Here is a 17,090-nt window from a genome sequence, read left to right as displayed (position 1 = left end):
GAGCTCCACTGCCTACATTGTTACCACACAAAACCCTTGTCACCTGGTCAGGAGCCAATTAAAATGCTGTTGTCAGGCAGTTCCTCTTAGTCCAGAACCCCTTTCTGGCACCATCCTGTTCTCTTATGGCACCCTATGTTCCAGCATAGCAACATTGTAGATATTCCTCATCCTGCTCCAGTGAACATGCCTTTCAACTGCAGCCATGGTAATTTATTAAAGTCACAGTCCAATTTTAAAGCCACAGTCCCAGAAAATAAAAAGATATGTTCTTTATAACAGTCCAACAAAAATAAAAAGATATGTTCCTTACACTACCCTGATAACCTTTCACACCCTTGTTAATCAAGAGTCTATCTAGCTCTACCTTAAAAATGTTCAAAGACTCTGCTTCCAACGCTTTTTGAGAAAGAGAGTTCCAAAGACTCACAACCCTCTGAGACAAAAAAATTCTCCTCATCTCTGCCTTAAATGAGCAACTCCTTATTTTTAAACAATGAACCCTTGTTCTAGAACATCTTCCCCCCATCCATCCTGTCAAGACCCCTCAGGATCTTAAAGGTTTCAATCAAGTCACTTCTTATTCTTCTAATCTCCAGTGGATACAAGCCTAACCTGTCCAACCTTTCTTCATAAGACAACCTTCAACATTCCTGGTATTAGCAGAGTAAACCTTCTCTGAACTGCTTCTAATGCACTTACACCCTTCCTTAAATAAGACGACCAATACTGTACACGATACTCCAGATGTGGTCTCATCAGTGCCCTGTACAACTGAAGCATAACCTCCCTACTTTTGTAATCAATTTCCCTCACAATAAATGATAATATTCTATTAAGGTGAGGCTGAGATAGAGAGATTTTTGCTCTTTCAGGGAATCAAGGGATTTGGGGAGTGGGCGGGAAAGTGGAATTGAAGCCAAAGATCAGCCATGATCATATTGAATGATGAAGCAGGCTCAACAGGCCTTGTGGTCTATTCCTGCTCATATTTCTTATGTTCTTAAAAAATGTCACAAGGCATTCCATTGCAGCTTTATCAAACATAATTGGCACCAAGACACATCAGGAGATATTAGAACAAGTGACCGAAAGTTTGGTCAGAGAGGTAGGTTTTAAGGAAAGTCTTAAAGAAGGAGAGAGCTGAAGGTGTAGTGAGGTTTGAGGAGGGAATTTCAAAGCTTAGGGCCTAGGCAGCTGAAGGGACTGCCAGCAATGGTGCAGCGATTAAAATCAAGATGCTCAAGAGGCCAGACTGAGAGGAACACAAAGATGTTGGAGGGTTGTAGGGCTGAAGGAGATTACAGCGAGGGAAGGATATGAAAACTAGGTTGAGAATTTTTAAATCATGGTATTGCTTAACTGCAAGCCAATATAGTCAGTGAGGACACGGGTGATGGGTGAATGGGACTTGGTATGAGTTAGGACAGGGGCAGCAGGGTTTAGGATGATCTCAAGTTTATGGAGGGTGAAATGTGAGAGATTGACCAGGAGTGCAATGAAATAGTCAAGTCTAAAGATATCAAAGGCATGGATGAGGGTTTCAGCACCAGGTGAGTTGAAGCAGGAGTGGAACCAGAAGATGTTACTATGAAAAGAGTGCCTCATCCTGACTCCTCAAAATCTTCCCACCAACCACAAGGTTCAAGTCAGGAGTATGATGGAAGATTCAACTCTCACCTGAATGGTTGCAGTTACAACACTCAATAAGCATGATATCTTCCAACACAGTGTGGTTTGCTTGATCGGTGTTTCTACCACTGGATGTAATATCTACCTTATCTTGTTGAAATATATAGGATTCTGTGAGGTCTTGGCAGGGTGGATGCTGGGGTGATGTTTCCCCTTGTAGGGTAGTCTAGAACTAGGGGCACAGTTTAAAAATAAGGGGTCTCCCATTTAAGATGGAGATGAAGAGAATTTTTTTCCTCACATTAGACTTTGAAATTCTCTTCCTCAGAATGCGATGGAGGTTGGGTTATTGAATGTATTCAAAGCTGAGTTAGGTTTTTGATCAGCATGGGGGACAGGCAGGAAAGTGGAGTTAAGGCCACCATGAGATAAACCATGAACGTATTGAATGGCAGAGCAGGCACAAGGGACTGTATGGCCTGCTCCTGCTCCTATTTTTTATGGTCTTACTATCCACCTCCTCCAACTTCAGCCAGCGAACTGTACAGAATGCATTGCAGCAACTCACAAAGACTGCCATCCTGTGATGTTTACCATAGAGAAGGACAAGGATAGCAATGTTGTGGGTACACCATCACCTCTATGTTCACCTTCCATGTCACACACCATCCCGACATTTCATTTGCTCCGTTATCGTCACTGGGACAAAATTTTGGAATTCCCTATCTCACGCCATCACTTCAAGAGTTTATGGAAAAGATCCTCCTCATCTTCTCAGAGCAACTAAGGACGGGCTATAAATGCAACTTTACCAGCACTGTCCACATCTTGACAGCAAATTAGTAAATAAAGCTCTGCATGTTGGCCATAGATCTTTCTTCCACTAGTTTTGAGTCTATGCCTTGTCCCACTGAATTTGAAGTTGTCTTCTAGATTTGCCATTTCAATATCATGTACTAGCTCGTAAATTTCTTTAAGATCATTTGTTGCTTTTTTTTTTCTCCTTTCAAAAATGAAAAACTCAAGATTTTCCACTTCTTGCCAAGAGCTGGGCAATGGCAAAAGTTTTTAAACCCAGTGACAGGAACTCCAAGATCAGCTCTAACGTGAACCAGTAGTGTAACTCAATACCAGAAACACGCCCACTGTGGTTATATTGTCCTTGGATGGGGTGCTGAATGATGCCAAGGATAAAAGAGTTAATATTCTAAAAACAGGTTGCACAAACTAGACTTAAGCATAGAAGATTAAGGAGTCATCTAATTGAGGTATTTAGGATGATTGAAGTAATTGAAAGTATTTCCTATAGTGAAGAGGCCAAGACAAGGGGGAGCAGAATCTTAAAATTAAAGCTTGGTCATTTTGAGGTGATGTCTTCACACAAAGGGTGGTGGAAATCTGGAATTTTCTCCCCAAAATGCTGTTGAGGCTCAAAGTCAATTGAAAACCTCAAAACTGAATTTCATAGTGTTTTACTCAGGACAGAGCCATGGCAGGTAGAGGAGTTGATACTGATCAGCCATAATCTAACTGAATGGTGGCTGAATGGACTACTCCTGCTTCTATCTGCCTATATCAGTCTGAACTTTTCCCATTCTGAAACTAAGGATGGGCTATAAATACAACTTTGTCAGCACTGTCCACATGCTGAGGGCAAATTAATAAATAAAACACTGCATGTTGGCCACAGATCATTCTTCCACTAGTTTTGAATCAATGCATTGTCCTGTTGAATTTGAAGTTGTCTTCTAGATTTGTCATCTTGCCCTCTCTGTATGAGATTCACTATGAATGGATGAGATACTAGCCTTTGGCTAAGTAGTGCCAATTGTTAGTCATGCCTATTAGGAACTAGGGTTTGAGCTAGTCAGTCAGGCCCTTAATAACCAGTGAGGGGAACTTCATATTAGTAGTCTGGACTTCATCTAACCATAGTCCAGGGTGGAAGGACCTTACATTTTCTGAAAACATAAAAATTGGCAGAAGAAATATAACAACAACTTGCATTTATATAGCCATTTTTAATGTAATAAAACATCCCAAGGCACTTCACAGGAGCATTTTAAAACAAAATATGACCCTGAGCCACATAAGGAAATATTAGGTCAGATACCAGAAGCTTAGCAAAATGATAGGTTTTAAGGAGTATCTGAATAGAGGACTGAGAGGTAGTGAAGCACAGGGGTGTTGGGAGGAATTCCAGAGCTTAGGGCCTAGGCGGCTGAAGGCCCTAGCCGCCAATGGTCGAGTGATTAAAAATCGGAGGTGCTCTAGTAGCCAGAATTAGATGAGCAAAGATATTTTGGAGGGTTTATGAGGCTGGAGAAGATTACAGAGGTGAGGAGGGGCAAGGCCATGGAGGGGTTCGAAAACAATTTCACAATTTTAAAATCAAGATGTTGCTTGACCAGGAGGCAATGTAAATCAGTTTGTGGAGAAGTGATAGGTGAGTGAGACTTGGTGTGAGTTAGGACTTGGGTAACAGAGTTTTTGGCTAAGCTTAAGTTTATGGAGGGTATGAAGTGGGAGAGCAGCCAGGTGTGTGGTGGAATAGTCAAGTCCAGAGGTAATAAAAGCATGAATGTCGGTTTCAGTAGCAGATCTGACTTTGATAAATCGGATGATGTTACGAAGGTGGAAGTGAAGGCACGAATATGTGGTTGGAAAGGGTAAAATACGACACCAACATTGTGAACAGTCTGGTTCAGCCTCAGACCATTGCTATGGAGTGCAATGGAGTCAGTAGTTAGGGAACAGAGTTTGGAGTGGGGACTGAAAACAGTATTTCACTGTAGGAAATTTCTGCTCACGTAGTACTAGATGTCGAATAAACAGTCCGATAAGTTAACAACAGTGGAGGGGAGAGTGACTGGTAATGAGGTAGAGCTGGGTGTTACCAACATACATGGGAAAACTCATGGCAACATGTGCTAACTCCTTACCGTATAAAGCTGCTTCCAGATGATGCCCCACTCCCTCAGTGTGGTGGTGACCTCCTGTACCAAAGGTATTTCACCAGAGAAAATATTCTCCCTATTCCTGAAAGTGAAACACATTATCTGGTGAGTATACAGGGACAGGTATTGTGTGGTTGCATGCTGCAGAGTTAACCATCTGTTATTGTCAATTTTCATTTTTCAAACCAATATACAAAATTAGCTGAATTAATCAAGCAGCCTGAGCACAGAGAAGTTTGTTTCCACAGAGAATTTACACAGGGAATGCACGTAATTTAGAATATAGAAATAGGCCTTTTGGCTCAACAGGTTTGTGTCAGATGAGCCTCATTCCAGTCCTCTTGATCTAAGCCTAGCAGATCCTTCTATTCCTTTATCCTGATGGGTTTCTCCCTGAATGCATGTATATTTTTAAAATTTAATGCTAGAGTGTCAAAATACATATGAATACCACCGACCAATTAGAAAGTTCATCACTTAATTCTTTGGGACTAAGTCAATGTTGCAATAAGTTAAAATAGTACAGATGATGGTAATTCAAAACAAAAAGTTCTGAGGGAGAGTCCACCCACCCTGCCTGTTCTTTGCACAAATATCCCCTGATCTGCTCAGTGTTTCCAGTATATTCTGTTATGGTATCAGCAATAAATCAACCATCTTGTTTGAGTTAAATGAGACTGAGAACCACTGGTGGATAAAGAAGGTTATTTTACTGGAAAGGTAGCAAATATTGATAGGAATGTGAATTCTCAGCATCTTATCATTGCTTCCTCAATCTTATCATTTTCTATTGTAATCTGTCAACTCTCTTCAATAGACCAAATTACCCAATTAGTTTTAAATCGCTAATAATAAATTTTGACACCGGATGCTGTTTTTGGAGTGATCAGGTGTGAGGGAGATTTAGTACCCAACACATGAAACCCTCTGGAACTGCCTGAGGTTCTCAACTCACTTCAGTGATTCTTCTCATTTGTTCTCCCCTCGACACCTACAAAAGCCTTTGGCAGGCCTTGTCCTGATGCACTTCTAAACAAGTTACCATCACGTAGTCTCATGGCTAAACCTGTCTTCAGCACTATTCACCTTCATCAGTCTCTCTGTGCTGCAGTCAGTGGCTTATCTTCCAACTCTTTTACCAGTATTTTTCACCCTGTTCCTCCTGTATCTCAATGGTCTTCCCCACACATTACCAACACAGCACGGCCTTAACTTTTCACCATGCCAATGCCCAGCAGCATGACCTTGATGTTTCACCTTGGCAATATCCTACAGCATGGCTTTGTCTTTCATTTAGGTGATGATCTGAAACATGATCTTTTAAGCAATCTTGGCTGTGCTACAAGAGGACAGTTGGCAGCTGTATCCGAACAGGTCACCACACTAAAGGCTTCACCCCATCATTTTCTGACTGTAGTAGTACAGTGAGAGTGCTACAACTGAGCCAAATCTGAAAAGTTCAAAGTTAACCTCTCAGCTACCAATAGTTGGCATGTCATCAAAGCAAAGTGCTAGACTAAGCACAAGTTTATCGCTGCAATCGGCATTTTTGTTGTCCATTGCTGAATAGTCAGTCTCTGCAGGTTCACATGTATTATGAATTGGATGGAGACTGCCAAGACTCATTTCAAACTAGAACTCTTAAGAGTTAGCAGGCAATGAGGATTTTCAGCCCATCAGTCTCAGCTACATATACACCTGGGTCCCGCAGTTTGATTGCCCATTGCACTTCCCAGAAACGGCCTGATACTTTCTAATCACTGTATTGACATGCATGTAATGCCTCAATACATAAACAGCACTCCAACATATGCAAATGCAACCTATATACAAGTTAACAGGCTGCATTGTTATGTAAGCACACTGTGCAATTGCAGCACTATTTACTGTGGGCTGTTTTGACACTCACAACTCAAGAGACAGTTTAAAAAAAGCTTTGCTAAACAGTGACATTAATAGGCTTCATTTTTATTCATACCCTCTTTTCTCGATGACAGCTTCTTTAACATGAACGAATGATGCTGGAAACACACCCTACAAAGCAAAGAGAATCTTGATTAGCAACTGTCATCACTCATTCCAACACTGCGTTCATGATTTTTCTTTTGATATTCATCTCACTGTGAGCAACAATCACCTGAACCCTCGGTAACATTTGAATTATGGATTAAAAACAGTATAAACTGACTAGATATGCCTGATTGGAAGTAGATTTATAAAAGTAACTACAGTTCAAGGAGTTAGATTCCACTTGTTACCAATCATTACTGACATCCTCAGCACAGCAAGAAGACTCCTTCCGATCACTAGTTTAGCAAATTCTAAATGTGCTGTTTCTCAATGGTATTATATTTTGCTAGACATAATCATACAGCACAGAAGCGTGACCATAAGACTTTAGCTGGTAACAAAGGGCATATGGCCTTGAATATGGCACAAGTGATTGGTCAATATAAATGAATTGAAGACGACACCATTATTTAAACCCAATGCAGCAGCTTCTCTGTTCTATGTGTCCGATACTATTAAGATAAGGGTGCCATCATTAACATTGCTGCTGTGCTCACAGCAGCTGTCAGAAGACACAGTTGATTTTCTCAATATCACTCACCCAGTTTAGCTGCTGCAGGGCTAGGTTGCTGCTGCAGATTGCAAGGTGCATTACTACATGTTTTAATAGCATTGACTGGGAGGGTCAGGAGGCAGAACCTGTGGACTTCCAATGGCATCCAGCTTAATGGGGCAGGACCTTCCTGAAACTAATTTTGCTCAAAGCTGAAAGATTTGTGTGTCATGTGTGGTGCAGTTTGCAATTGTCCTATGTAAATGAAGAGGAAAAGGTTTTTATTTCCTTTACTGAAGGTTCGACTCCCTTAATCATTTCTATGTGTCTTGTAATCTCTACCAGCCCCTCTTCACGTGGGGAAAGTGCAATCTGTTATTCTAACCTGCTCTATTGGGTGTCTCAGTCGACAGCTATTGAAACATTGCCCATCTACAGGAAGCAAATGAAAACTGCAGCCAGAACTGATGTTGAATTCAGGGTCCTCTGAATTAGGATCTGTAATATCTTTCCCGAAATTAGATTAAATGTTGCACAGTAAGAGAAGAGAACAATGCTGGTCTGTCATCAGGCACTCCGGAGAATGTGTTAAAGTTTCTGATTGAAGCTTGATCTAGTCATGACTTGAATGAAGAGGTGGATGGAGTAACACTCTGGGTAGAGGGATGGGGGTGTCAGCAGCAGCAGAGTTCAATCTAACCTTATTCATCATAATGGGCTGTAGACCTGAGCAAACTGAATTATTGGATTTACAAATAGTAAAACAAGTATGGCTGCAATTAAAATACTGGGGGTTTAATTCTGTCAATGCCCCATTTTTGGCACACTGGCTAATACACTTACATAAAGATTCTCTGTCTTACTTTAATGTAATCATTAAGCCAGTTATTTTATAAACAACTAATTTAAAGTAAAGGATACACTAAGTTAAAATGGATGTGTTAACCAGTGCATTGAAATAGGAATAAAACTCCATTGAGTTTTAAATGAAGTAATGTATAGGACCATGTGTCCACCTAACAATGACTTACCCGTTGTGACTTGTTTTTCATCAAACACCCTCTGTACCAACCTGAGGGGAAGAGAAATATGAATAAAACTGAGGGCAGTATTCCTCTTTACATAGAATTATATAGAGCTTTACAGCACAGAAACAGGCCACTCAGCCCAGCAGGTTAGTGTCACTGTTTATGCTTCGCTCTGGCCTCCTCCTATTCCAATCTCTAACCCTATCAAAGTACTCGTCTATTCTTTTCTGTCCCGTATACTTATCTATCCCCCACTTTAAGGCATCTGTGTATCTCCATAGTTCATTATCTTCCATTGCATAACAAGCTAAGTCATTCAGTACTGAGTTTATCTACGTTTTGTGGGGGGGAAGGAAACATATTGCGAGGAGCTCTGGTAATGTAGCACGTATAAAACTGATTTCTGAGGGCGACATTGCTCACAATCATGACTCCAATCCCAGCATGTGGGTGTAACCTGCTCGAATCCTCCCCAGTCTAAATCTGTGCCTGTTGGTAGAAATAGGCCAGTGGGCAATATATTGATTAGCTTCTTGCCTTCAATCACAACAGGTCATTGTTGCAGTCAAATGCACGGTTGTCAAACTGGTGTTGTAATCAGATGCAATGAGTGACACAGGGCTTTACCGCAGAGGTTTTCACACTGGGGTTGCTGGACTCTCAAAGGCATTTGTCAGTCATCAGATTCTGTCTGTCATAGGAACATAAGAATTGCTAGATTAAAAAAAAATGCCAAGTTCCATCTAGATCGCCTTCTACCGTTCTGGTAGTTGCATTGTACAATGATAATGGAGTTTGGTTACTATATTTTTCACTGTTTTAATGTTACTGGCTTGTTATTGCCCAATACAAATGACTAAAAAGTAAGCTTTATTTGGAATGAAGTGCCACCTAGTGTTATAAATGTGAAATCCATACCCTTGAACACAATAAACAGGTCAGTTTTAAAGCAGAGTACCACAAACTATTTGACAAAGGTCACATCTAGTCAGTGGCACTTTCAAGAGGCAGTCTCCCAGACCTCTCCATAAAGCAACTGCTAACTATAACAATGTTTAATGCACTAATCCTACATTTGTGATCAATGGCAGTAAATGTTGAATTAATTTACAAATTGGCAAATGTCTGAATAAATTAGTTGTTTTCAAACTTTCTAGCTTTTTTTTTAACCTTGCACTTGGAAAATTATTGGGAAAAATAAACCTCAGCGGGAATGTGAAGGAGTAACATTGTTCTGGGAATGTTAATTTATCATATCTTGGCTGCTGTGTTACTTCCTCTCCACAAAAATCTTTATTTCTCCTATTATTAATGCAAGACAAATGATGCAGGCTTTGCATCCTGTCCTTATGCCAGATGCCACTGTCCATTAAGTTACATTTCTCATTGCCAGTAACAAGAAGCAGCTTACCTTCGCACTTCTCCAGGATTTGCACTGTATCCCCGACGCAGAGCGAGAGCTGAGGATCCCACTTTGCCTCAAAATTGAAGATGGCTAGAAATAAAACAATATTTAAACAAAATAATCATCCCTCATAGTGAGAAAAATTGACCATTTCCTGTTTTACTCAAGTACCCTACGCGTAACTACTCAACCAAGTTTTTATCACAGATTTATAGCACAAGTAAAATTACGGAAAACTTGAGGAGATTGCCCTCATTGCTCATCGTAATTTCATGATGCACAAGGCCAAGACTGTAATGTCCGAACCTAGCGCTATCTCATCAAAATTAGTAGCTTTCACTTATATTCTAAGATCTGTAGGATATTATTCAATTGTTTGCAGATTGGCATACATGTGTTAATTCCAGGCTGGAGGTGGGCAGCGCAGATGAGAAATGCTAAAATTATTTGTCACAAGACATGAAACCTCGAGTATGATGTGTGGAATGCAGTGTCTCTACATCCCTGTCTGTAGTCTCCTCTGCACTCCAGTCCGACTCTGAACTATAGTCTGTATTCTACTCTGTGCTCTAGCCTGTATTCTACCCTGTGTTCTTCTCTGTGTGTTCCTCTGCGCTCTACTCTGTGTGCCCCTCTGCGCTCTAGCCTGTATTCTACTCTGCACTCCAGTCTTCATTCTACTCGGCGCTCTAGCCTGTATTCTACCCTGTGTTCTACACTGTATGCTCCTCTGCGCTCTAGTCTGTATTCTACTCTGCGCTCTAGTCTGTATTCTACTCTGCGCTCTAGTCTGTATTCCACTCTGTGCTCTAGTCTGTATTCTACTCTGCGCTCTAGTCTGTATTCTACTCTGCGCTCTAGTCTGTATTCTACTCTGCGCTCTAGTCTGTATTCTACTCTGCGCTCTAGTCTGTATTCTACTCTGCGCTCTAGTCTGTATTGTACACTGTGTGCTAGACTGTATTCTATTCTGTGCTTGTGTATGATCTTTATAGTGTATTTTGCCCTCTTCTCTGTGTTAGTACCAACAGAGCCACTGGTTTCTTGAACCAATTTTACAATTATGACATGAAGGGAGAAAGTGAATGCGATACTTTAAATGCTAATTCAAAAACAGCACAACAATATTTTTATTGAAAGTACAAATGAAAATAGATTGCCTAGATTGCATTGAAATGGCTGCTGACTTTTGCCTTAGAAGGCATGTATTGATGTGATGGATGGGTCATTGCTCTCGAAATTCTATTACCTGTTCTCTTGCTAAATAAATGTATGGGCAATAAAATAAAATGTATTACTGTGGAGCAGGATGGCATAATATCAAGGTTGCCATGTTATTTGCAAGTGGCCAAAGTGAGCAGATGGCAGCTCCTGCCTCCTGCCCTCCTATCTCATTTCCCAGACTCTGTGGATTGCAACAGCTCACACAGTGCATTCAGTGCCACACCTGGCACTGCGGCTAAAGGCTCCCTGCTCTGAGAACTGCTTCTCCAAGTGCCCTTGAACTAAAGTACAATGCCTTTGGAAAGTAAAATCGTCATAAGCAATGGGAGCCCACAAAATGTAAATTCATCAAATGACGAGTAATTAAACCACGTCGTCAGTGATGTTAATTAGCTTTCCGGCCCCTGTTATAAGATGAGATGTGCTGGATCACTGACTACAGGTCTAGCCCATGCAGCAAAGGAGCTGATCATATATTCTCCGAGAGGTTTAGTCAGTAAAAATAACAGATTGTGGAACTAGAAAAGGTCATCTCCATCAGTCCATTATTTCCAACAGACTGCATTCTGTTTTCTCTATCCACAGGCCTGTACCCAACTCCTTTCAGCTCCTTGTGGGGAGACATTTACCACAGCTGAAGCCTCCAAAAGGTATTATTTTTCTGATGGGTCAGTCACCCGTTGAGGTGTGAAAGGAAGCATGTTTCATTAGTGCAGCACCTAATGAAGCTTGGCCATATTATTGGGAAGCGAAGGAAGGGAGGGAGGGAGGAATTGCATTTCTATAGCACCTTTCACAACCTCACGAGATCCCAGAGTGCATTATAACTGATGTAATTTTGGAGTAAAGTCACTGTTGTAATATAGGAAATGTGGCAGCCATTTTGAGCATAGAAAGCTCCCTAAATAGCAATGTGATAATAACAGACAATCTACTTTTATGTGTTGGCTATGGGATAAATATTGACCACAACAGCAGAGGAGGATATCATCTGAAGAATTCACCTTTAAACCAGGAAATTTTGCAAGAAAGCATTAAGATAGTAATAATAAGAATTCATTTCCACAGCACTGAAGTAATTGTAAGTTAAACTTTCCATACTGTTATGGGGATCATGTGACTATACAGGCGAATCAGCCCTGAGCACGGGTAATCTTAGGGCCGGCAATTTCTAGCATTGGTCTCGGCACAAGCATGTAGCTTCATCAGCAGCTCTGTAAATAAAGTTTACTGCTTCTTAAAGAAACCTGCCTGGTACTCCAAGTTTATTACAAGCATAGTGTTTTTTATTGAATGTTGGCAAGCATGTTTTCAGCACTGTAAGCCCTAAACTCTGAACTCCCTTCCCTAAATCATTCTGTTTTTCTAATTCTCTCCTCCTTAACCCACAATTTTGACCAAGCTTTTGATCATAGAGTCATTACAGCACAAATGGAGGCTATTCAGCCCATCAAAAACATCCTGGCTCTCTGTAGAGCAATTCAATCAGTCCCATTCCCTCACTCTATTCCTGTAGCTCCACAAGTTTATTTTGTTCAATTAACTGCCTACCCAATTTTCCTTTTTAAATCACCCTTATAGGCAGTGAGTTCCATGTCATTGTCACTCACTGCGTGCAAGTTCTTCCACACATCTGGCCTGCATCTCTTGCCCAAAACCTTAAATCAGTCTCCCCTAGTCCTTGTACTATCAGCTAATGGGACCTTGTCTACCTTATCTAAACCTGTCATAATCTTGTACACCTCTATCAAATCGCCCCTCAATCTCCTTTGCTCCAAGGAGAACAACCCAAGCTTCTCCAACCTAACCTTGTAGCTAAAATCCCTCATCCTTGGAATGATTCTAGTAATTCTCCTCTGCAACCTCTCAAGGACCCTCACATCCTTCCTAAAGTATGTTGACCAGAACTGGAAGCAATATTCTAGCTGTGGCCTTACCAGAGAGGTCACCAGTCCTAAAATCTCCTTATGTGGCTCAGTGTGAATGTTGTCCGATGTTGTTCCTGTGAAGTCAATTGCCATTGGCTGGAATCAATGGGAATCAAGGGGAAAACTCTCCACTGTTTGGAGTCATAGCTACCACAAAGGAAGGTGGTTGTGGTTGTTGGAGGTCAATCATCTCAGTTCCAGGGCATCACTGCAGGAATTCCTCAGGGTAGTGTCCTAGGCCCAAACTTCTTCAGCTGCTTCATCAATGGCTTTCCTTCCATCATAAGGTCAGAAATGGGGATGTTCGCTGATGATTGCACAATGTTCAGCACCATTCGTGATTCCCCAGACACTGAAGCAACCCATGTCCAAATGCAGCAAGATCCAGACTTGGGCTGACAAGTGGCAAATAACATTTGTGCCACACAAGTGCCAGGCAATGGCTATCTCCAGCAAGAGAGAATCTAACCATTGCACTTGACATTTAATGGTTTTACCATCACTGAATCCCCCACTATCAATATCCTGGAGCTTACCACTGACCAGAAACTGAACTGGACTAGCCATATAGATATTGTGGCTACAAAAGCAGGTCACAGGTTAGGAATCCTGCAACTCATCCCCTGACTCCCCAAAGATGTCCACCATCTACAAGGCAGAGGTCAGGAGTGTGATGGAATACCCCCCACTTGCCTGGATGAGTGCAGCTCCAATAACGCTCAAGAAGCTTGACACCATCCAGAACAAAGCAACCCATTTGATTGGCACCACATCCACAAACATTCCCTCCCTCCACTACTGATACACAGTGGCAGCAGTATGTACCATCTACGAGATGCAGGTGGGCAAGCTTTGGGGAGTCAGTAGATGAGTTACTCTCTGTCTTCTGTGTGTTAACGGATTCTCAATCCATGCTAATACATTACCCCCAATACCGTGAGCTCCTATCTTGTGCAATAACCTTTTATATGGCACCCCTTTATCAACTCTGCTTGTTATATCCTCAAAGAATTCTAGCAAATTTGTCAAACGTGATTTCCTTTTCACAAAACCATGCTAACTCTGTTTGATTGCGTTAAGCTTTTCTAAATGTCCTGCTACTTCTTCCTTAATAATGAATTCTAGCATTTTCCCAATAGCAGATGTTAGGCTAACTGGCCTATAGTTTCCTGCGTTTTGTCTCCCTCCCTTCTTGAACAGGGGCGTCACATTAGCAGTTTTCCAATCCGCTGGGGCCCTCCCAAAATCCAATGAGTTCTTGAATATTTCGACCAATGCCTCCACTATCTCTGCAGCCATTTCCTTCAAAACCTTTGGATGCAGGTCATCAGGTCCTGGCGACTTGTCTGCCTTTAGTCACATTAGTTTGCCAAATACTTTGTCCCTCGTGATAGAGATTGATACAAGATCTTTCCTCCCATTAGCTCCTTGCTTACCTGATATTTTTGGGATGTTTATGGTGTCCTCCACTGTGAAGACCGTTGCAAAATATTGATTTAAGTTACCTGCCATTTCCCTGTTCCCCGTTATCGATTCTCCAGTCGCATCCTCAAAGGGTCCCACGCTCCCTTTAGCCACTCTCTTTCTTTTTATATACCCATAGAAACTCTTGTTGTTTGTTTTTATATTTCTTGCCAATTTACTTTCATAAGAAATTTTCTCCTTCTTTATTAGCTTTTTACTCATCCCCTGCTGGTTCCTAAAAAATTCGCAATCTTCTGGCCTACCACAAGTTTTCGCCACTTTGTATCCCTTAGTTTTTGATTGGATACTCTCATAAACCACCTTTGTTAACCATGTGTGGTTCATCCTTCTCATTGAGTCCTTCTTTTTGATCAGGATAAAATTTTGCTGAGCATTATGAAATATCTGTTTAAATGTCTGCCACTGCTCATCCACTCACCTTCCCCTTAGTCTATTTTCCCCAGCCCGCTTTAGACAACTCTTCTTCATACCTCTGTAATTGCCCTTATTTGAGTTGAGGACACTGGTTTGAGACTTGAGTTGCTCGCCCTCAAACTGAATTTGAAATACTACCATGCTGTGATCGCTACCCCCTAGAGGATCCTTAACTACGATATCTTTTACCAATCCCACTTCATTACACATTACCAGATCTAAAATAGCCTGTTCCCGGGTAGGTTCTGCAATGTATTGCTCTAAGAAGCAATCCCTGATGCACTCTACAAACTTGTCTTCCATGTTACCGCTGCCAATCTGATCTGTCCAGTCAATATGCAGATTAAAATCACCCATGACAGTTGTAGCACCCTTCTTACATGCCTCCATTATTTCGTGATTTATACTTTGTCCTACAGTGAGGCAACTCTTTGGGGACCTATAGACAATTCCCACCTGTGACTTCTCCTCCTTGCTATTCCTTATTTCCACCCAAACTGATTCCACATCACGATCTATTGTACCTATATCACTATTCACCATCGCACTGATACCTTCCTTTATTAACAAAGTTACCCCACATCCTTTACCTTTTTGCCTATTTTTCCGAAACATTGAATACCCTTGAATATTGAGTTCCCAGTCATGGTCACCCTGGAACCATGTCTCTGTAATAGCTATCAAGTCATATTCATTTACTTCTTTTTGTACTGTCAACTCATCTATCTTGTTACAAATGCTGGGTGCATTCAGATAAAGAGCCTTAAGCTTTGACTTTCTACCATTATTGCTCATTATTGTACCTACAGCACATGGACTGCAGCAGTTCAAGGAGGCAGCTCGCCATCACCTTCTCAAGGGCATTTGGGATGGGCAATAAATGCTGGCACAGCCAGCAATGCCCGTATCCCATAAATGAATTTAAAAAGTGCTTTGTGGCATTTTACCACATTAAAAACCCTATATAAAAGCAAGTTGTTGCTAAATATTCAAGATAGTGTCTGTGCCCAGATCAGAAAAACACAGGTTCATTTTGGAAAGAAACATCAGCAGTGTCATGAATGATGGCTGATACAATCCAGTCATCATCTTACTGGGTGGGGTAGGTTAAAATTCCACCACCCCCTCCCAGTGTTTGACCATGGAATAGCAAAAATCCTAAGGAAATCATTTCTCTTGAAATCATCCATCACATTGTCATGCTGGAATTTGTCAAAATGCTTCAGTCAATGAATTAAGACTGCTTTGGAGGTAATTGGTGCAATCGCATTGCATTGGCAAAATTCCATAAACAGTAGTGGAATGCGTTATAGCTGATTTTTGAGTGAAATTATTGAGAGAGGAATCTGGGCATGTCACCAGAAATACTGTGTTCTGGATGTCTCCTTAACTGGATATGGTGTTGAAGTGGATAAATGAAGCTGAGCTACAGATGAGCTTTAAACCAGCTGAGTATCACAAAAGGCTCAAAAGGCTAAATACTCTCGTACCTATTGTCCTCAGTTAAAATAATAGTATCTCTAACGTTAGCTGGTTGGGTGGGGCCATGTTGGTGAGGATGAATTGTAGTCTGTGGGAGGAATAAGATCAATAGTTTACTTGGCGTTTTCTCATTCCTTCGTCCCCCTTAGATGTACATTTTAATAGCATATGATTCGGAATTGGGGGTTCGCAAAAAGCTGAAGTTAAAACCTTCCTGGACGCAGGACTGGAAAATGGTGACATTCAGTGTCCAAGGGTCCAAATAGGTTTCTTTAATTTGTGGCAGCATTGCCAGGCTATACCAATTCGAGCTAAAACAAAATGCCCAGGGTCGCGGACAACTGATACAGTCGCACAGATGATCAGCAGGGAATTGCCCTGTGTAATGAACAGTTCCTTTCTGATTTATGAACCACTTGATTTGCAATGGCAGTTTGGTAGGTGAGGCCAGCGTTTAACTGTTTCAGGAAGAACCGTGATTCCTGAGGGCCAACTGTACCCTGCCATGGTCCTCAAAGAGCAATCCCAAACGAGTGCCAAGGGGGAGAAAAATGGGAGTTACCCTTTGCTTCCATTATGCTTCTGAAACTCAACCTTCCTCTTTAGTTTTGCAGCTGGCTATGACTGAAGAGGGCAGTGCAATGTAACTGTAAATCAGTACCAAAGCTTCAACTTTCCCACATGGTGCAGTGAAGGGACAATCACCTCCCTAATCACATGAATGTTAGTGATCTAGAGATCCTGTAGAGGTGCTTTTATAATAAAAGGGACAGGCTGGTGTGGCTGAGAAAGAGCTTTTATCTTTTGGAAGAAATAATGGTTTTGTTATTGCTGCTATACTTGCAGAATGTTACTGTGCCCTAACAGTCAGTGGCAAGGCCACGTTCAGACTTTTTTCATATTCTTTCACAGGATGTAGCTGTTGCTGGCTAGGCCTGCATTTCCTGCCTATCCCTAATTGCCTGTGCGAAG

The 17,090-nt window shown here is 41.4% G+C and overlaps 1 protein-coding gene across 1 annotated transcript in view; it reads right to left on the bottom strand.

The window, feature by feature from the left end:
- Positions 1–17,090, bottom strand: part of dock2 (dedicator of cytokinesis 2) — a 634,661-nt gene that overhangs the window by 566,981 nt on the left and 50,590 nt on the right. Inside the window, exons 2-5 of the mRNA XM_078550540.1 lie at positions 9,592–9,675; positions 8,184–8,224; positions 6,568–6,623; positions 4,575–4,671 (exon numbers count right to left, since the gene is read on the bottom strand). Coding sequence (XP_078406666.1) covers positions 4,575–4,671; positions 6,568–6,623; positions 8,184–8,224; positions 9,592–9,675 — 278 coding nt within the window. The remainder of the gene's footprint in view (positions 1–4,574; positions 4,672–6,567; positions 6,624–8,183; positions 8,225–9,591; positions 9,676–17,090) is intronic.

Source organism: Cetorhinus maximus, chromosome 10, assembly GCF_964194155.1.
Source record: "Cetorhinus maximus chromosome 10, sCetMax3.hap1.1, whole genome shotgun sequence".
Lineage (NCBI taxonomy): Eukaryota > Metazoa > Chordata > Chondrichthyes > Lamniformes > Cetorhinidae > Cetorhinus > Cetorhinus maximus.
The sequence above is the reverse complement of the archived record's forward strand: the minus strand, read 5'-3'. Positions and strand labels throughout refer to the sequence as shown.